The sequence below is a fragment of the Rhinoderma darwinii genome, chromosome 8 (assembly GCF_050947455.1).
Source record: "Rhinoderma darwinii isolate aRhiDar2 chromosome 8, aRhiDar2.hap1, whole genome shotgun sequence".
Taxonomy (NCBI): Eukaryota; Metazoa; Chordata; class Amphibia; order Anura; family Rhinodermatidae; genus Rhinoderma; species Rhinoderma darwinii.
Window position 1 is genome coordinate 61977840 of NC_134694.1, and position 22202 is coordinate 62000041.

At 43.9% G+C, this 22202-nt stretch overlaps 1 protein-coding gene across 2 annotated transcripts in view; it reads left to right on the forward strand.

Annotated features, from left to right (window-relative positions):
• Positions 1 to 1212: 1212 nt before the first annotated feature.
• Positions 1213 to 22202, forward strand: part of RAB41 (RAB41, member RAS oncogene family) — a 42114-nt gene continuing 21124 nt past the window's right edge. The window contains exons 1-2 of one of the 2 annotated variants that reach the window (XM_075835661.1): positions 1213 to 1394; positions 20458 to 20516. In XM_075835661.1, coding sequence (XP_075691776.1) covers positions 1319 to 1394; positions 20458 to 20516 — 135 coding nt within the window. In that variant the 5' untranslated portion in view covers positions 1213 to 1318. The remainder of the gene's footprint in view (positions 1395 to 20457; positions 20517 to 22202) is intronic. The other variant, XM_075835662.1, reaches the window with a different exon arrangement.

The following is a 22202-nucleotide window of genomic DNA, read 5'->3' on the forward strand; positions in this document are numbered from 1 at the left end:
GTTTGACAGCTGTCAAACGACGACGCGGAAAAATACAGCCTCGTCAAAAGAAGTGCAGGACACTTCTTTCAGACGTAATTTGAGCCGTTCTTCATTGAACTCAATGAAGAGCAGCTCAAAATTTACGGCTGACAGAGAAGCCTCGTAAAATGCGAGGAGGAGCATTTACGACTGAAACGAGGCAGCTGTTTTCTCCTGAAAACAGTCTGTCTTTTCAGACGTAAATGACAGCTAGCGTGTGCACATACCCTAAGTCTATCATGTGTGATACCGTCTGCTGAGACAATGTATCCGATTCTATCCAGCGGTGTAGCTATTGGAGGCTTAGCCTTATAGATATATCTCTGATATGTATGTAAAAATATATGTCGCATTGCGACATATATTGGTTGCAGCGGTCACGTGGTTGGCTGCGATTGGCTTCAGCGGTCACGTGGGATGAAAGGTCATCCCAGGATGTCAGACTGAAGCAGGGAACTCTGGGTAAGTATATTATTTTTTTTACTTGCGATTTTTGTGGCGTAATCGCTGTGATTCTGCCGCCAATGTCGCAATACACAAAACCAAAGAATGGGTATGTATAAGGCAAAAACCAATAAGTCATGGAATAGCTATGTGAATATCCAAAATATATTTTATTTGATGACATTTTTGCAATGTCGCAATACACACTACTATGTTGCGGGTTTAATCGCCTATTGAGTTCAATGGGGAAAACCCGCAAAAGAAGAGCTACATTAAATGACATGCTACAGCTGAAGAAACCGCACCGCAGTTCAATTTACGTGCGTATTTTGAATGCTTTTTTCCACTTTGTAGGGACGAGATTTGTTGAAATCTCACCCGCACTGCTAATACTGTAATACGCTGCAGATTTTCCCGCGATGAATCCGTTGCATAAAATCTGCAGTAGTTACGCCTAGTGTTTCCGTAACTTCTTCTAAGTTTAGAAGATCTGATATAAAGTAGTGATCATGGGGTACAGGGATTTATCTCCACTCTGTCAGTCATCCCATATAAAAACACAATAGTCAGCCTCTCCACTGATTGAAAAGGCCGATAACAGGAAACCATAGAACGCAATTATCTGCACAATCAATATACAAAACACAGAGTTCGTTTGCTGTCCCTCCCTGCTCCCCCTGGGTATACTAACATGGCAGCGCTTGCATGGATCAGCTGTCTCGTCAGGAGCGCGCACGGCCCTTCCCTCCCAAGCACGCACACGTGAAGAGGACGCGCTCGGCCTGGTGTGCGTGCTCGCTCCTCGGTTCTGGTCGGTTCTGCTCCAGGTCGGTGATTCGGCGCCATCATCATCATGAGCTCGACCGGCGGCGGAGAGTTCGGAAACCCCCTGAGAAAATTCAAGCTGGTTTTCCTGGGGGAGCAGAGCGGTGAGAGAGAGGCGCCATTATTGTTTATATTTAGGCTATGGCTGTACATACACGGGAGTGGTTCTGTGGAGACAGCAGAGGCCTGCGGACGCAGCCGGCCAGGTGTATATAGACTGCTGGTATATACACACTCGTAAACACCGGGACCAGGTGTCATGGCAGGTGCTTGTGTGGTGTGTACATGGGCGGGGGAGGGGGCGCAGGATCCCGTCTGTTTATTATACCCGGTTCTGCTGCAGCCGCGCATCTTATCGATGTGATGTGATGTCATGTTGTGATGTCATCGCTATAAATAACTGATAGTTCACACTATGTCACTGTAGTCAGGGAACCTTTTATAGTCCATAGCTCAGCAGTGATGTATTGGTGCAGATGTCAGATTTTTTTTACATCTGTCATCCCAATGACAACAGATTAAAAAAAACTCATCTGTTCTTTTTCCGTCGTGAAAACCGTCTTAGGGCCTGTTCACATCAGCGTTGGCTTTCCGTTCCGGGGTTCCGTCTGAGGTTTCCGTCGGGTGAACCCCGCAACGGAAAGTCAAACTGAAACCACAGCTTCCGTTTCCGTCACCATTGATATCAATAGTGACGGAAACATTGCTAATGGTTTCTGTTCGTCACCATTCCGGCAGGTTTCCGTTTTTCCGACGGAATCAATAGCCCAGTCGACTTCGCTATTGATTCTGTCGTTTAAAACGGAAACCTGACGGAATGGTGACGAATGGAAACCATTAGCAATGTTTCCGTCACTATTGATATCAATGGTGACGGAAACGGAAGCTGTGGTTTGTTTGACTTTCCATTGCGGGGTTCACCCGACGGAAACCTCAGACGGAACCCCGGGACGGAAAGCAAACGCTGATGTGAACAGGCCCTTACCCAGTCACCGAGCAGTTTGAATTTTTCAGGAACACTAAGAGATAACTGCACTGTGATTTGTTTCTATGGGGAACAGTCCTCTTTTTTTGTTTGTATCTCCCGTTTCTTGTGGACGTCGGTATATTTATTGGGTACGCCAGATTGTCCAAAACCAAGTATGGCAGCTGGACTAAGAATGGAGATTGGTGAACTACAAGGTGTAGTGTGAGGGTGCTCCTCTGGATGATAACATATCTGTAGGGTAGAGGCACCCTACATCCTGGAGGACGGGGCCCATTTCTACACTGGAATCGGCAGCCCACAATGAAAATCCTCATGTCTCCAAACCCGGTTTCTGGTCGTCACAGACTGGTCCTGTTTATGGATCTTCTTGGTTTGTTTCGTGTATACTGTGCAATGAGACAAATGTACATTGTCCTGTATCGCTGGTGGAAGTAGAGCAGAAAACCTGATTTCTATACTCCAAGGCTATGTTCACACGGGGTATTTTGCTGAGTTTTTTGACGCGGAAACCGCGTCGCAAAACTCGGCAAAAACGGCCCGAGAACGCCTCCCATTGATTTCAATGGGAGGCGTCGGCGTCTTTTTCCCGCGAGCAGTAAAACTGCCTCGCGGGAAAAAGAAGCGACATGCCCTATCTTCGGGCGCTTCCGCCTCTGACCTCCCATTGACTTCAATGGGAGGCAGAGAAAGCGTATTTCTCGCTGTTTTATGCCCGCGGCGCTCAATGGCCGCGGGCGAAAAACGGCACGATAATCGCCGCGAAAATCAGCGTGCAGGGAGAGGAATATCTGCCTCAAAGTTCCAAACTGAATTTTGAGGCAGATATTCCTCCCCCAAAATACTCCGTGTGAACATAGCCTAAGGCCTCATGCCCACTTCAGTGTTTTTCTTCAGGGTGCTAGACGTTTTTCTGACGGCTAGCACCCTGACCCATTCATTTAGATGGGGCCATGCACACTTCAGTTTTTTTGACGGTCCCATTGCTCCGTTCCGATCAAAAGTAGAGCATATCCTACTTTGGTCCGAGATTCCGTGACCGTGAGGCCCATGCAAGTCAATGGGGCCGTCCAAAAAACTGAAGGCATACGTGTGCCGTCCGTGTGTGACGGAGCCGTTGCCTAGCGATGACCGGGCGGGCAGAAATACATTACAGATACAGATTACACTTGTCTCTATCAATCACTGATAGAGAGAAGGGACTGCTGATAAAAATAAAATAAAAAGCAGTTCATACGTACCAGGTCGTTGTCTTGGTGACGAGTCCCTCTTCTTCCTCCAGTCCGACCTTCCTGTATGACGCGGCAGCCTGTGATTGGCTGCAGCGGTGACGTGACATGACATGGGATGAAATATCATCCCTGGAGGCCGGACAGGAGGAAAGTAAGTATGAACTTATTTATTTTTTATTTAATTAAAATTTTATTTTCCGAGCGCCGAGCATGGTACTGTCCGGGGTGCTGAAAGAGTTACCGGCGATCAGTGCAGCCCATTAACTCTTTCAGCACCCTGGACAGTACCATGCTCGGAAACACGAAGTGTACACAGCCGCTAAAACAGGCACACGGATCCGTCAAAAACGGCCGTGAAAACGGTGTCGGAAGTGTGCACAAGGCCTAAAGCTTTTTTGTCATTATATGGGGTGCGGTTAGATAGTGATGTTCTGTATACAAGTAAACTAAGTTCAAAATATGGTGTGAACAGAGCCAGGGTACTTCTGATGTCTGACAGCCGGAGATGCAGGCGGTCTGGGTAATCGCACAGGGTTAGGGAGGTTTTCATGTGAGGCTTTTGCCGTTGTATAGTTACCTAGTCACTTTTAAACTTCTGCCGGGAGGATCTTGTGCCGGATCGGTGTGTAACATGGGGAGAACTCTCGTCCGCTCTCCTGATATGCCTGTATAACCCATAAAACAACAACTTTTCTTATATTTGTACTGTGGTAGTGAAACTAAATTAGATTGGTATTAGGGTACGTTCACACAGGGCGGATACGCTGCGTAAAGGTACACAGCGTACCCGTCCTGGCGGCTGCAGGCAATTCCTGCCGAAAAACCGCACCAAATTGTGGTGCAGTTTTTTGGCCTGAATGCCCGATGCGGAAAAGTGCACATAAAAAGAGAAAGTTTAATACTTATGTAGTTACTCATCCCTCTGCCGGGCTGGACGAAGAAGCAAAGAATTCTGGGTAAGCATAAGATTTTTTATTTTTTTTCTGTGTTGCGATTTTTGCGGCAGGAACACAGCTTTTCCGCTGCAAAAATCGCAACATCTGCTATTTGTTGCGGGTTTTACCGCATTTACATTCAATGGATTAAAAACCACATCGCAGGTCAATTTCTGAGCGTTTTTTCTGCTCATTTACGCAACGTGTGGATCAGATTTGTTAATGCTGCGGATTTTCCGCAACTAAATCCGTTGAGGAAAATCTGCAATATTTACGCTATGTGTGAACTTACGCTGAGGGTTTGTTTCACACAGGAGCTGCTGTCAGTATAGGTGACTGACTAATTCGGCTTACAGCGACATTCTGCATCTTCTATGTAAATTAGATACAAAAAGCTGCAGTGCTAAAACGGTACAACTTCTTTTTTTTTTTTTTTTTTTTTTTATAAACCCTTTGTAAGAAAAATGCTGCTTATGCACAAATGCATACAAATAATGAAAAAAGCAGCACAGGTTTTTATAGCCTTTAAGCCCCAATAAAAATTATATTGACAGAATTCCGCCAAAGCTGGCGCTATCCACTGACCTGTACGATCTGATCGTTTTCCCAGGAGATAATGGCAGGTGTTTTTTGTCTTCCTCCCTTGAAATAATGTTCAGGTTCTGTGACTTGGTCCAATAATGACTCCGCTGCCTGCTCTATATTAGCCCTTCTCAATGAATTAAATTAACTTTTTGATGATATTCTATTTCAGTAATTCAATTCAGAAAGTGAAACTCATTCTATAGATTCATTACACACAGAGTGATCTATTTCCAGCACTTTTTTCTTTTAATGTTGATGATTAGGGTAACCGTTAATGAAAACCCAAAACTTAGTGTCTCAGAAAATTAGATTATTATATATGCCCAATTTCAAAAATTTATTTTTAAAACCGAACTGTTTACCTACTGAAAAGTATGTCCAGTATATGCCCTCAATACTTGGTCAGGGCTCCTTTTGCATGAATTACTGCATCAATGCGGCGTGGCATGGAGGCGATCAGCCTGTGGCACTGCTGAGGTGTTATGGAAGCCCAGGTTGCTTTTATAGTGGCCTTCAGCTCGTCTGCATTGTTGGGTCTGGGGTCTCATCTTCCTCTTGACTATACCCCATAGATTCTCTGTGGGGTTTAGGTCAGGCGAGTTTACTGGCCTATCAAGCACAGTCATACTGTGGTTATTAAACCAGGTATTGGTACTTTTGGCAGTGTGGGCAGATGCCAAGTCCTACTGGAAAATGAAATCAGCATCTCCATAAGCTTGTCAGCAGAGGGAAGCATGAAGTGCTGTAAAATGTCCTGGTAGACGCTGCGCTGACTCTGGACTTGATATAACACAGTGGACCAACACCAGCAGATGACACGGCTCCCCAAACCATCACTGGCTGTGGAAACTTCACACTGGACTGCAAGCAACTTGGATTGATGCCCCTCCACCATTCCTGCCGCAGTGAATTTCCCCCAGATTCTTGAATGGCCTTTTTTTGACAATCCTTTCAAGGCTGCGGTTATCCCTGTTGCTTGTGCATCTTTTTCTACCACACCTTTCCCTTGCTCTCAACTTTCCATTAACCCCTTCCCGACATTTGAGGTATCCATACGCCCAAGTCGGGTGGGGGAAGTATGGAGCGGGCTCACGGAGTGAACCCGCTCCATACGATGCGGGTGTCGGCTGTTTGTTACAGCCGACCCTTAAGGGTATGTTCACACGCACTGACCAGAAACGTCTGAAAATACGGAGCTCCTGATTTTCAGACGTTTTTTCAACAACTCGCGTTTTTCGCAGCGTTTTTTACGGCCGTTTTTGGAGCTGTTTTTCAATGGAGTCAATGAAAAACGCCTCCAAAAACGTCCCAAGAAGTGTCCTGCACTTCTTTTGACAAGCCGTCATTTTACGCGCCGTATTTTGACAGCGACACGTAAAATAAAGGCTCGTGGGAACAGAACATCGTAATTCCCATTGAAAGCAATGGGCAGATGTTTGTAGGCGTATTAGGGGCGTTTTTTCAGGCGTAATTTGAGGCGTAAAACACCCGAATTACGTCTGAAAACACTGCGTGTGAGCATACCCTAAGATTAACGTGCGGCAGCACGCTCTAGTGCGATCCCGCTCGTTTAACTCGTTAAATGCTGCGGTCAATAGCGTCTGCAGCATTTAAATCGTTAGAGGGGGTCGCGCCCCCTGCAATGCAATCGTGGGGGGTGGTGATGGTTGCTATGGCTGCCTGGGGGCCTAATGAAGGCTCCCAGGTACGCCATCTTTGTGCACCTATTACCGGAGGCAGTGCTTAATAGATGCCTGTCAGAATCACGATATACTGCAATACATTAGTATTGCAGTATATCGTGCAAGCGATCTAACGATCGCTGGTTAAAGTTCCCTAGGGGGACTAATTAAAAAAAAAAAAAGTAAAAATGAGTTAAATAACGTTTTTTGGGTTTTTTGTGTCAAAAAAAATATTTAAAAGTTCAAAACCCTTTTTTCCCATTTTCCCCCTAGAGCATAGTAAAAAATAAAATAAACATAATTGGTATCGCCGCGTCCGTAAAAGTCTGAACTATTACAATATATCATTATTTAACGTGAACGGTGTAAAAAAAAAAATGTAAACGCCAGAATGTCTATTTTTTGGTCACCTCATCTCCCACAAAAAATGAAATAAAAAGTGATCAAACCGTCACATGTACACCAAAATGGTATTATTAAAAACAGCTTATCCCGCAAAAAATAAGCCCTCATACCACTTAATCAACAGAAAAATAAAGTTATGGCTCTCGGAATTTGGCGACACAAAATTAATTTTCTTTTTTACACTTAGGTTTTTACTTGTAAAATATAGAAAAAACTATATATATTTGGTATCGCCGTAATCGTATTGACCCACAAAATAAAGGTAACATGTTTTAATTGCACAGTGAATTCTGTAAAAACGGCGTGCAAAAAACCATGGAGGAATCGCTGTTTTTTTCATTTTCTACCCCGCAAATATTTTTTTAAGTTTCCTAATACATTATATGGCAAAATAAATGGTGCTACGAAAAACTACAATGTGTCCCGCAAAAATCAAGCCCTCATAGTACTATATCGACGGAAAAATAAAGACATTATGGATTTTGGAAGGTGGGGAGGAAAAAACGAAAATGAAAATCTAAAAAATGGCTGCGGCGGGAAGGAGTTACATAGTTACATAGTTTGTACGGTTGAAAAAAGACACATGTCCATCAAGTTCAACCAAGGGATGGGAAAGGGGAAGTAAAAAATTTCTACACATAGGAGCTAATATGTTTTTTGTTCTAGGAAATTATCTAAGCCTTTTTTAAAGGCATCTACTGTCCCTGCTGTGACCAGCTCCTGCGGTAGGCTATTCCATAGATTCACAGTTCTCACAGTAAAGAAGCCTTGTCGCCTCTGCAGGTTGAACCTTTTTTTCTCCAGACGGAGGGAGTGCCCCCTTGTTTTTTGAGGGGGTTTTACATGGAACAGGATTTCACCATATTTTTTTGTATGCGCCATTCATATATTTATATAAGTTAATCATGTCCCTTAGTCGTCTTTTCTCAAGGCTAAATAGGTTTAGTTCTTTTAATCTTTCCTCATAACTTAAATTCTCCACGCCCCTTATTAGCTTCGTTGCTCTACTTTGAACTTTTTCCAACTCCAGGGCATCCTTTCTATGAACTGGAGCCCAGAACTGAACTGCATATTCTAGATGAGGCCTCACTAATGCTTTGTAAAGTGGTAATATTACATCCCTGTCCCGTGAGTCCATTCCTCTTTTGATACACTACAATATTTTGCTGGCCTTTGAAGCAGCTGATTGACACTGCATGCTGTTATTTAGTTTATGATTTACAAGTACACCCAGATCCTTCTCAACAAGCGACTCCCCCAGTGTAGCTCCCCATAGGACATATGATGCCTGCAGGTTTTTCGTACCCAGATGCATAACTTTACATTTATCTACATTAAACTTCATTTGCCAAGTGGACGCCCAAACACTTAGTTTGTTTAAATCTGCCTGCAATTCACAAACATCTTCCATAGTCTGAACTATATTGCATAGCTTGGTGTCATCTGCAAAAATAGAAATAGTGCTATTAATCCCATCCTGTATATCATTAATAAATAAGTTGAATAATAGTGGTCCCAGCACTGAACCCTGGGGTACACCACTTATAACCGGGGACCATTCAGAGAAGGAATCATTGACCACAACTCTCTGGATACGGTCCTTGAGCCAATTCTCAATCCAATTACAAACTATATTTTCTAAACCTATAGTCCTTAATTTACCCATTAGATGTCTATGAGGGACAGTGTCAAAGGCCTTTGCAAAGTCCAAAAACATTATATCCACAGCGGCCCCTCTGTCTAGGCTTCTGCTTACCTCTTCATAAAAACAAATCGGGTTGGTTTGACAACATCTGTCCTTAGTAAAACCATGCTGGCTGTCACTTATAATGCTATTTATTGTCACATAATCCTGTATATAGTCCCTCAATAGCCCCTCAAACATTTTCCCCACAATGGATGTTAAGCTTACTGGTCTATAATTACCCGGCGAAGACCTAGAGCCCTTTTTGAAAATAGGCACCACATTTGCCCTGCGCCAGTCCCTTGGCACTATACCAGTCACTAGAGATTCTCTGAATATTATGAAGAGGGGGACAGAAATAACTGAATTAAGCTCTTTAAGAACTCTAGGGTGTAACCCATCTGGTCCCGGGGCCTTGTGTACATTTATTTAATTTAGCTTGGACCATATCTACATTCATCGAATTCAATATATCAACTGATATATTAACAACACTGGCACCGGCTACATCAGCTGCTCCTTCTTCTGTTGTATATACAGAGCTAAAGAACCCATTTAGTAACTCTGCCTTCTCTTGATCCCCTGTGACCAACTCCCCATTACCACTATCTAGGGGTCCTACATGTTCAGACCTTGGCTTTTTTGCATTTATATGCTTGAAGAATTTTTTGGGATTTGTTTTACTATCCTTGGCCACCTGCCTTTCATTTTGTATTTTTGCTAATTTTATTACATTTTTACAGATTTTATTAAGCTCTTTATAATTTACAAAGGCTACAGCTGTACCCTCAGATTTGTATTTTTTAAATGCCCTTTTTTTGTCATGTATTGCCCCTTTCACAGAATGTGTAAGCCATGTGGGGTTTAATTTGAGTCGTTTATACTTGTTACCTGTAGGAATACATTTTGCACTATAATTACCCAAAGTAGATTTGAAAATCTCCCATTTATCATTTGTCCCATTATTTGACATTAGTTCTTCCCAGTCTATATCCTGAATTGCCGCCCTCATCCTGGGGAAATTGTCCTTCTTAAAATTAAATGTTTTTGCCCTCCCAGCCTGCGTTTGTTTTTTACAGTATATTTAAAATATAATTATATTATGATCACTGTTACCGAGGTTTTCACGAACATTGTCATTCCCAACAAGATCTGCATTATTAGAAATGACCAGATCCAACAGAGCTTCACCTCTAGTCGGGTCTTCCACAAACTGGCACATAAAATTTTCCTGCAACAGGTTGAGGAAATGTCTCCCCTTTGCAGTTGAAGCCGAACCATGACACCAATTAATATCCCGATAATTAAAATCTCCCATTATCACAACAGTACCCGCCTGTGCAGCCCGCTCCATTTGTTTATATATTTGACCTTCTATCTCTTCAGTTATATTGGGGGGTCTATAGATTACACCAAAAGTAATTTTTTCAGTGTTTACCTCCCTTTGTAATTCCACCCACAAGGTTTCAACCTCCTCACAATCTTCACCCTCTAATGTCTCTTTCACACTCGCCTTCATATCACTTCTCACATACAGACATACACCACCACCTTTCCTATTTGCCCTGTCTTTCCGAAACAGTGTAAAACCCTGTAGATTTACAGCCCAGTCATGTGAAGAGTCCAGCCATGTTTCAGCAACACCAACTATATCTATATCTTCTTCCAGTATTAAGGCCTCCAGCTCCCCCATTTTGCTTGCTAGACTTCTGGCATTTGTGAACATACACTTTAACTTGCCTTTAAATGTTTCACTTTCACTATCAGAAATGTGATTATTTGACATTTGGGCCTTTTTATTTTCACTGCTGTTTTGTAACGAAAGGATCTCCTTATCTTGTTGCCTAGTCCTCTCCCCACCGTCTGTTTCTCCCCCCACCAATATAGTCTGACCCCTCTCTAACCTAACTACCCCTTTATTTCCTACATTGGCCTCTCTCCTCAGCCCTAGTTTAAACACTTCGCCACCCCAGCTAGAATTCTCTCCCCCAGCACAGCGGACCCCCTTCCATTTAGGTGCAAATCATCTGCAGAATACAGTTTGTACCCCCAATGAAAAGTCAGCCCAGTGCTCTAGGAACCCAAATCCTTCTCCTCTACACCAAGACTTCAGCCATGCATTTAACTCCCTGAGCTCCCGCTGTCTTTCTTGTGATGCGCATGGCACAGGCAGTATTCCTGAGAATACAACCTTGGAGGTCCTTCCCTTCAGCTTGTAGCCTAGTTCTTTAAAATTATTCTTAAGGCTCCTCCACCTACCATTTATTCTGTCAGTGGTACCGACATGGACCACAACAGCTGGATCATCACCAGCCCCTCCCAGCAATTTGTCCACCCATTCCACCACATGCCGAACCCTGGCACCAGGGAGACAGCAAACCATTCGGTTGAGGCGGTCTTGGCGACAAATTATTCTATCCGTCTTCCTGATTATAGAATCCCCTACAACTATCAATTGTCTTGGCTTACCTGCATTACCATCCCGCCGACTACTAGCTGGGCTGTTCTCCCGGCTGTTAGGGAGATCAGTATCCACTAGGGCTGCCATTTCTGAGACTGACACCCTCGCATCATCACCCAACCTGGCAATTTTGCTTGGAATGCCAGAAACCGGATCGGCCTTCCTTGTCTTTGACCCCTTTCTACTGCCCCTAACTACATTAACCCAGCTACTTACCTGATCCTGCTCACCCATGTCTTCACCCTCCAGTTCTAACCCACTAACTGCATGCTCTGTGAGCAGCAAGCTCAGCTCAAGATTGTCTATCCTCCTCAGTGTTGCATTCTGCTCCTCCAGATCTCTAATACGAGCTTCCAGGTTAATATGCTTGTATATAGCACTCTGTGAACAGCCTGCTTCTTTAGCAATATCTTTTTGTGGTTGACCCTCCTTGTGGAGGGTGTCAATGACTGTCTACTGGACAACTGTCAAATCAGCAGTCTTCCTTCCCCATGATTGTGTAGCTACTGAACCGGACTGTTGGACCATTTAACCCGTTAGTGACTGCCAATACGCCTTTTCACGGCGGCCACTAACGGGCTTTATTCTGATGCATATGCCTTTTTACGGCACTGCATCAGTGTAAAGTAAACAGAGCAGGGAGCCGTCAAATCTCCCTGCTCTCAGCTGCTAGAGGCATCCCTGCTCTGCCGTGTGAGATCGATATTCGTATCGATCTCACCCGTTAGACCCCTCAGATGCGGTGCACAATAGCGTGCACCGCATCTGAGTGGTTTTGGAGAGAGGGAGGGAGCTCCCTCTCGCTCCCACCGACACCCGGCGATACGATCGCCGAGTGTCTGTGTCTCCAATGGCAGCCGGGGGCCTAATAAAGGCCCCCAGGTCTGCCTGGAGCGAATGCCTGCTAGATCATGCCGGAGGCATGACCTAGCAGATGCCTGTCCATTTTAAACGGACAGGCAGTAATACACTGCAATACAAAAGTATTGCAGTGTATTATAATAGCGATCGGAGAATCGCATATTAAAGTCCCCTAGTGGGACTAGTAAAAAAAAAAAGTTTAATAAAGTTAATTTAAAAAAAAATGAAAAACCCACCTTTTCCCCTTACAAAATGCTTTACTATTATAAAACCAAAATAAAGTAAAAAAGTTACACATATTTGGTATCGCCGCGTCCGTAACGACCCCGACTATAAATCTATAACATTATTTAACCCGCACGGTGAACGCCGTAAAAAATGTAATAAAAAACTATGGAAAAATTGCTGTTTTCTGTGAATCCTGACTTAGAAAAAAATGTGGTGATAAAGTGATCAAAAAGTCGCATCTACTCCAAAATGGTACCAATAAAAACTACAAGTCTTCCCGCAAAAAAAAAGCCCTCATGCAACTGCATCGGCGGAACAATAAAAAACTTACGGCTCTTCAAATATGGAGACACAAAAACAAATAATTTTGAGGAAAAAAAAAGCGACTTTCCTGTGTAAAAGTAGTAAAACATACAAAAACTATACAAATTTGGTATCGTTGCAATCATAACAACCCGCTGAATAAAGTTATTGTGTCATTTATATCACGCAGTAAACGGCGTAGATTTAAGATACGAAAAAGTGTGCCGAAATTTCAGGTTTTTTTCTACCCCCCCCCCCCCCCCCCCCCCAAAGTTAATAAAAGTTAATCAATAAATAATATGTACCTCAAAATGGTGCTATTAAAAAATACAACTTGTCCCGCAAAAAACAAGACCTTATACAGCTATGTCGACGCAAAAATAAAAAAGTTATAGCTCTTGGAATGCGACGATGGAAAAAGGTAAAAAATGGCTTAGTCATTAAGGTTTAAAATAGGCTGGTCATTAAGGGGTTAAAGGCTTAGGAAACCTTTGCAGGTGTTTTGTGTTGATTAGCTGATTAGAGTGTGACACCATGAGTCTACAATCTTCAACTTTTACCCAATATTCTAATTTTCTGAGACACTAAATTTTGGGTTTTCTTTAACTGTTCGCCATAATCATCAACATTAAAATAAAAAAGTGCTGGAAATAGATCACTCTGTGTAATGAATCTATATAATATGAGTTTCACTTTTTGAATTGAATTACTGAAATTAACTTTTTGATGTAATTCATTGAACAGGACTAGTAATGTGTGTCACAAGCTTGATTCTAACCATACACTTTGGATAAATATTATCTGATCTTGCTGTCAATCCAATTTATAAGGAGGCAGCTCAACGGTCCTCTGGAGTCTATATAAGGGAACAAGGATCGGACCTGTTGGATTTATACTGTCTGATCCTTTGTTCCCCCTGGGAGCATGGTCTGACAGTTGTAAATAGTACAGTAAACATACATTCTAACGTGCATGTTTGAGGGAGGGGGGATGGCTGCATACACTATATGGACAAAAGTTTTGGGACACCTACACGTTACACCTACAGGAGCTTCTATGATATCCTTTTCTAAATCCATAGGCATTAAAGAGGTTGTCCAGGCATGGGGCGATTTTTTTTTTTTTTTTTTTTTTTTTTTTTTTTTTTTTTTTTTTTTTTTTCTTCATATGGGTGACCTATCCACAGTATGGGTCCTCAGTATATGATCAGTGGGGACCCGACACCTGGACCCCGCATCGATCAGCTGTTCCATCTGCTTCCAAGCACCGGACGTTGGTCAGCGTCATACACTCCTCTGTAAAACACTCACTTGGTCATATAGTAAAACACGCCCAGTTGTCCTTTGAGAAACTCATTAGCATAAAGCGAATATAGGTCATAACTCCATCAAAAATGATTGTTTTTCTAAATAAAAAACACTGCTGTTATCTACATTACAGCGCCGATCAGATTATGTATAAGATAGGCCACTTATAATCTGGCTCATGCACACTTCAGTGAAATGCTTCAGTGTGCTATCAGTTTTATTTGTGGACACAGACAATTTTTTTCAAATTTGACATGTTAATTTGTGATAACTTGGGAATGCTTTTACATATCCAAGTGTTCCGAAGATTGTTTTGTCATGTCATATTGTACTTTGTTAGTGGAAAAATTTGGTTGACAAATTTAATATTTATTTAAAAAATAGCTAAATTTTTAGGAAATGTGCAAAAATTAGCTGTAATCATGTTTTCGTACATCACTATGATGCTAGGAGCCCGGCCCCCAGCAGTGTGTTCGGTCCGGGTCTTCCGGCCGAAATACGTTCCGTACATTACGGACGTTAATGTGGTCGTGTGAACCCAGCCTAAATTTGCAGCACGAAATGTAACTCTATTTGAGACACAATTCTGGTGCATTTTGCTTTGTAACACCCCACCCCCCCCCCCCCCCCATTGGGTTTATCCAATATATATATAAATATCAAAGCTTTTGCTGCCAGGAGTTATTGGAAATATTGCACCTCTGGTAACTAGGACAATTTTCAAATTTTTGACTTGTACAAATAAAACCTAAAATAAAACAAAATCAACTTACAGCGCATACATTTTTAAGAGCCGACACCTGGCACATTGTCAAAACGGCACTCCGCATTCTATACAATATGCAGTATTGCATTCTATATAAAACCATGTTTGTGTTGTGGGGTTGTTGTGGTGTTTTGTTTTTTTTACACTTTGACATGACCAAATAAAATCACTTTTATGAAAAAAAAAATATATTTTTACTGTGCAGATTTTGTTTTTTATTAACTATATTTGACATTAATTTTTTTAGTTCCACTAGGGGAATTCACTTTGCGATCTTCTGACAGTCTGAAGCATTACTTCTTGTCAGTAATTAAACTATGCCTCTGGCACAGCCTATTAGGCATACAGCCATGGCAGGTCTGGGGGCCTTTGTTAGGCCAGTGGCTTCCATGGCAACCAGTCGGTGACTTGCGATCGCATTCACAGGCCACCAATGGGTGACAGAGGGAGCCCCTTCCCTCTGTAAACCTTTAAGATGCCACAATTCGCTATTGTCTGTGGCATCTAAGGGGTTTAATGGCTGCGATCACAGTAGATGTTCTTCAGCCTAGCAAGGAGCGCCAATCACAGCCGAATTTTCATGACGATTATCTGAGCGCGTCTGCACCTTTTTTGTTTTTAGCGATAATGGGGGTCTGAGCAACCAGCCCCCCTCCGATCCAAACTTCTGTTACATTTCTATGATATTAAAAGTTTAGCTTAGAATGTGAAGTTACTCTGAAGTTTGGTTTAATTGCTAGATCTGTAAAAATATGCGGCAGCTGTTACTTTATGGAAGAGGGATTTTTATAAGGTCGTACACCTTCCATTGTGTTTGGTATAGAGGATTTTTCGGTAGCTGCAGATTTCAGACGGACAGTGTTGTTGTAGGTGCTTCTTTTTTTTTCTGCCCACTATTTACACAACAATCTGTAGCTCTTCCAAAGCTGTTTAGTAAAAATGTCACTTTTATTGTCTAATCCCGAGATTTCCAGTAAGCGGATTGTCTTGTCTTTAGCAGTGTGCCTAGAAGGTCAGAGGGTGTTTGAGGCGAGTGCTCACAAAAGCTCGCTGTCTAATTGGGATTCCTGTGATCAGATTAAAGGGGTTTTCCGGAAGTAAAAAATTACTTTTAATTAAACAATGGAAAACATTTAACTTTGTAATGTACTTACGTTTGATTAGCTGGATGTATCGTCGTATCCCCTCTTCCGTCACATGACCGCTTGTCCATGTAAAATTTGCACTTCCTGTGCATACCCGTCCATTCGCGCCTAACTTCCGGTTTGCGGTTTCCGGTTTTCACATTGTACGGTTACGTCATAAATGACGTAACTGTACCACGTGTTTTCCCCATCTGCTTAGAGCATGCGTGGTTGACACTACCACGCATAAATGATATGGCTGCGTCTTCAGCAGCCGTGTGTTTCATTGCGCACGCGCAAGTTTTAATATGTGGAGACGGTGTGTGTACTGTGACGGCCGTGTCTGCCCTCGCTCGCTCTCTCCTTCTCCTCACAGTCCGAAGCGCATGTGAGGAGGAGGAGGGTGTTTATTTGCTCACTGTAGGAGCGGAATCCCCAAGCCCGGGATTGGGGATTCCGCTCCAGGAGAAGTCACAGACTTCACTGTGTCCATATATGGACACAGTGACTTCTGAAGCGGAATCACTGGCGAATTGGACGGGGATTCCGCTCCAGGACAAGTCACTGACTTCACTGTGTCCATATATGGACACAGTGACGTCAGGGACTTTTGAAGCGGAATCCCCGCCGATGTGGCTGGGGATTCCGCTCCAGGAGAAGTACCTCACTTTACTGTTCATATATGGACAGTGAAGTGAGGGATTTCTCCAGAGCCGTCCCCTACAGGAAAGTAGGGGGGGTGGCATTGCCTACAGGGGGGCTGTGTGGCATTGCCTACAGGGGGGCTGTGTGGCATTGCCTACAGGGGGGCTGTGTGGCATTGCCTACAGGGGGGCTGTGTGGCATTGCCTACAGGGGGGCTGTGTGGCATTGCCTACAGGGGGGCTGTGTGGCATTGCCTACAGGGGGGCTGTGTGGCATTGCCTACAGGGGGGCTGTGTGGCATTGCCTACAGGGGGGCTGTGTGGCATTGCCTACAGGGGGGCTGTGTGGCATTGCCTACAGGGGGGCTGTGTGGCATTGCCTACAGGGGGGCTGTGTGGCATTGCCTACAGGGGGGCTGTGTGGCATTGCCTACAGGGGGGCTGTGTGGCATTGCCTACAGGGGGGCTGTGTGGCATTGCCTACAGGGGGGCTGTGTGGCATTGCCTACAGGGGGGCTGTGTGGCATTGCCTACAGGGGGGCTGTGTGGCATTGCCTACAGGGGGGCTGTGTGGCATTGCCTACAGGGGGGGGGGCTGTGTGGCACTGCCTACAGGGGGGGGCGCTGTGTGGCATTACCTACAGGGGGGGGGGCGCTGTGTGGCATTACCTACGGGGGGGGGGCTGTGTGGCATTACCTACGGGGGGGGGGGGGGCTATGTGGCATTACTTACAGAGGGCAGTGTGTGGCAGAAAATTGACAAATTAAATTCATCCGTTTGGAAAACGGCGTTCTGTTCCGAAGGAGCGTTTTTTTGTGTTTTTTTACGCATAAAAAAACGACCGCGAAAAAGAAGTGCAGGAAATCTCTTGAGACGTTTTTGGAGCCGTTTTCCATAGACTGTAGTGAAAAAAGCTCCAAAAAACGCAGCGAAAATCGCGATTTGTACAAAAAACTTCTGAAAATCAGGAGCTGTTTTCTCTTGAAAACAGCTCTGTATTTTGAGACGTCTTTGCCTGTGAACGTACCCTGACATTTATCAGGCTGTGGAAGGGCCGGGGGAGGGAGATGGGTCCCTGTACTTAGATCAGGGATAGATGGAGGCACAAAGGATAATGATGATTATTACTGTGTAAGGGCTTATTTAGACAAACGTGTAATACGTCCATGCAACGCGCGTGATTTTCACGCGCCTTGCACGGAACTATATTAGTCTATGGGGCCGTGCAGACTGTCTGTGAGTTTCACGCAGCGTGTGTCCGCTGCGTAAAACTCACGACATGTCCGCTATTTTTGTGTTCGCGCATCACGCATCCATTGAAGTCAATGGGTGCGTGAAAATCACGCGCAGCACACGGAAGCACTTCCGTGGTACGCGCGTGATTCGCGCAACAGCAGTAAAAAGTATGAATGAAAACAGAAAAGCACCACGTGCTTTTCTGTTTACAAACATAAACAGTGTCATAATGATGGCGGCTGCGCGAAAATCACAGTCACCATAGAGGGGCGTGGCAGTATGCAAATAGCTGAGATGCTTTGGAGGAAGGGGGGTGGATGCAACTGTCTCCTCAGATGCAGCCGGGGATCATGGGTATGGTGGGTTACAAGACAGGAAACAGCAAGGGATGTAAACAAACAGAAAAAGCAGCAGTGATGATGGAAATCAAACAGAAACTGGTTAGAAGTTTAACCCCTTAGTGACCACTAATACGCCTTTTCACGTCATTTACTACTGGGCTTTAGGCTAGGCTGACGCCTTTTCACGTCAGCCTAGTCTAAGTCCTGCACGGGTCTCCCGTGCAGGCAGGAGCCGGGGCTCTGCTGTCTGATGACAGCTGAGCTCCTGCTCCAACGCCCGCGATCGAAGTTTACTTCGATCGCGGCCGTTTAACCCGTTAAATGCCGCCGTCAATAGCGACCGCGGCATTTAACTTTGTTTACAGAGGGAGTGCGCTCCCTCTCTCACCCATCGGCGGCCCGCGAATGAAATCGCGGGTCTCCGATGGGGTGTCATGGCAGCCGGGGGACTGATAAAAGCCCCCAGGTCTGCCCTGGACATATGCCTGTTAGGACGCGCCGGAGGCACGTCCTAACAGATTGCCTGTCAGATTTACACTGACAGGCAATAATGCTCTGGTATACGAAGTATACCAGAGCATTATAGCAGCGATCGGAACATCGCACAGTAAAGTCCCCTAGTGGGACTAATAAAATCAGTCATCAAAGTGAAATAAAGATTATTAATAAAAAGTACAGTAAAAAAATAAATCCATTTTTTTCCATAAAAAGTGGTTTTATTTAGTAAAAGTGTAAAAAAAAAAAAAAAGTACACATATGTGGTATCGCCGCGACCGTAATGACTCCATTAATAAAGTTAATATGTCATTTAAACCGCAAAGTGAACACCGTAAAAAAAAAACGCCAAAAACTATGGCGAAATTGCAATTTTTTTCCATTGCCCCCCAAAAAAGTCATAATAAAAATGAATCAATAAGTCCCATGTACCCCAAAACAGTACCACTCAAAACTACGTCTTGTCCCGCAGAAAACAAGCCCAAAAAATCACTACATTGATGGAAAAATAAAAAAATTACGGCTCTTGGAAAGCGACGATGCAAAAACAAATAATTTTAGTTCAAAAGTGTTTTTATTGTGCAAAAGTCGTAAAACATAAAAAAACCTCCACATATGTGGTATCGCCGTAATCGTACCGACCCATAGAATAAAGGTAACATGTTAATTACGTCGCACAGTGAACGGCGTCAATTTAAAAACGCATAGAACAATGGCGGAATTTCAGTTTTTTTTTATAATCCCCCCCAAAAAGGTTAATAAAAGTTAATATAAAAATTATATGTACCCAAAAATGGTGCCATTAAAAAGCACAACTAATCCCGCAAAAAACAAGTCCTCATACAGCTATGTAGTCGAAAAAATAAAAAAGTTATAGCTCTTTGAATGCGACTATAGAAAAACGAATAAAATAGCTTGGTCATTAAGGCCTAAAATGGGCTGGTCACTAAGGGGTTAATAGGGGGTATTAGGGAAGGCAAATCAAGGCTGGGGGGCATTTTTTAGAAATTTATTTATTTTTTTTCCTGGACAACCCCGGTGTAGAAGATACTTTCACGTAGGGTCTCTACACCCTCTATACTTGTATATCTGATCTAGAATAGATCTCTTGTGATGTATATATTTACCTTTAGGGTGTGTTCACATCACCGTTCCTTTCCGCTGAGGGGTTCCGTCTGAGGTTTCCGTCGGGTTAACCCCTTAGCGGAAAGGCAAACGGAAACCTCAGCTTCCGTTTCCCTCACCATTGAACTCAATGGTGACTGAAACCTAGCTAATGGTTTCCGTCGGTCACCATCGACTGCGCTATTGGTTCCATCAAGAACAACGGAACCCTGTCACAACAGTGGCAGACGGAAACCATTAGCTAGGTTTCCGTCACCATTGAGTTCAATGGTGAGGGCAACGGAAGACGAGGTTTCTGTTTGCCTTTCCGTTGAGGGGTTAACCCGACGGACACCTCAGACGGAACCCCTCAACGGAAGGGCAATGGTGATGTGAACAGGCCCTACACTGAACATGTTTGCACAATCTGATGTTTTGAATTTGCTAGATAGTACGCGCGCGCGCGCGCACACACACACACACACACACACACACACACACACACACACACACACACACACACACACACACACGTGCATACGTGTACGTACACACACACACACACACACGTATATTCTGTATGCGGCATGACCACACATTCACATTATGGATGTGCACGTGTGAATATGCTTACACACTGGTCCATGTAAAGTAAACAATTGGGGTCCATTTCTATGTCTCGCCGGTTCCTTTTGTATTCCAAGCACTGCTCTCGCGTTACAGTAGACATAGATGTTTTGTAGATTATTCAGTCTATAGTCCACTAACCACTTCTCCTTCGCCTGCAGTTGGGAAGACCTCTCTCATCACTCGATTCATGTATGACAGCTTTGACAACACGTACCAGGTGAGTATCTTGGATTCTGATCTTTGACTGAAGTACTAACGTTAATACTCCTTTATTGTTTAGAGATTAAAGTAGTTGGCGGATTAGACACAGCAGGCGGCTCTTGTGGAGTCCTCTAATCGCCTGTCAAGTCTGTGTCATCTGGTGATAATCGCCCCTACCATGTTTTATTGTTTCTGTGCCCGCCACCGTCTGCACTGTGTACACACATCGTAATAAAACAAAAGCAAACAGTCCAAATCTTAAAGGGAATGTGTCATTGTTTAACATTTTTATGTTACATATTTTACAAAGAGGACCTGTCACTAGGTCATGTAAGTTGAACTGTTTTACTGACCTGAATAGGACGCAGCGTATCCGACCTGTCTGCCGCAGTGAATTCTGGGCGATAAAGCACACCAAACTGTGGTGCAGTCTTTCGCTCGGAATGTCCGCAGCAAAAAACTGCAACGCTTAGCCGGCATACTAGCAGGCCGTCGTCCTGGGATGGCGTCTCCTCGCAGGAGAACGCTGCAGCCTGTGATTGGCTGCCACAGCGGTCACATGGGATGAAGCGCCATCCCAGGAGGCCGGCCCTCTGTCGTCATCCAGGCCGGCCTCCTGGGATGACGTTTATCCATGTGACCACCGCTACAGCCTGTGATTGTCTGCAGCGGCTGTCACATGGGATGAAGTCATCCCAGGAGGATGAAACTGACTCCTAGGTAAGTTTAATCATATATTTTTTTTTTCTGAGTTTCGTATTTGCAGCGGGATCGCTGCGAATCCGCCGCAAAAAACTGAACTGCTATTTGATGCAGGATTTACATCCCCATTGAATTCAATGGGGAAATCCCGCAATATATAAGCAGCGTTAACGTAAAGACAATTGACGTGCTGCGGAATGAAATTCCGCACCGCAGGTCTATTTCTGAGCAGTATTTACGCTCCGTGTTTATGCAGCACGTAGATGAGATTTTTTTTACCCCATCAACTTTTCTGCTACAGTATTTGCGGTGGATTTTTCATCGCGGGAAATCCGCAGTATTTACGCAACTTGTGAACTGGCTCTAATAAGTTGAAGGCGGTTTTTATTATTTTTTTTTTCCTTTTACAGCGTACACATTATAAATGATGCTATAAATTTGTTGTGCAGGTTATTACGGTCGGGACAATACCGAATATATGTGTTTTATGTATTGAGACTTTATTTAATTTTTTATCGTGTTCAAAAAGTCATTTTATTTAACATTACTTTTATTTTTTACTTTTACTTTTTTATTTGTAGACTTTAATGTACTGGCATATATCTATATTCCAGTACATTAGCCTATGTACCGATAGTACACAGGCGGTTGTTAGGCCATACCTAAGTATGCCCTAACAGGAAATATGGTCAAACAGCCCTGGGGTCCTTCAATGGACCCTGGGCTGTCTGGCCATATATGGTATGTCCCTTGATCGCGTCACAGGGATTCCCCGTTGACAATAGGTGATGTACGCAGCTCCCCTCCTCCCCCTCCCTGTACAATGCACAGATCACAGAGCCTGCCTAGAACACTCTCCTATATAAGTCAGTAGGTCAGCTCCAGACTATTTCCTATGGGGCTGCTGTAAAGCATATCTCCAAATGCTGTTAACCGAGCAGCAGCTCAAGCAAAATGTGGCTGCCCCATAACCATGAGCAGAAAATAGAAATAAAAAAAA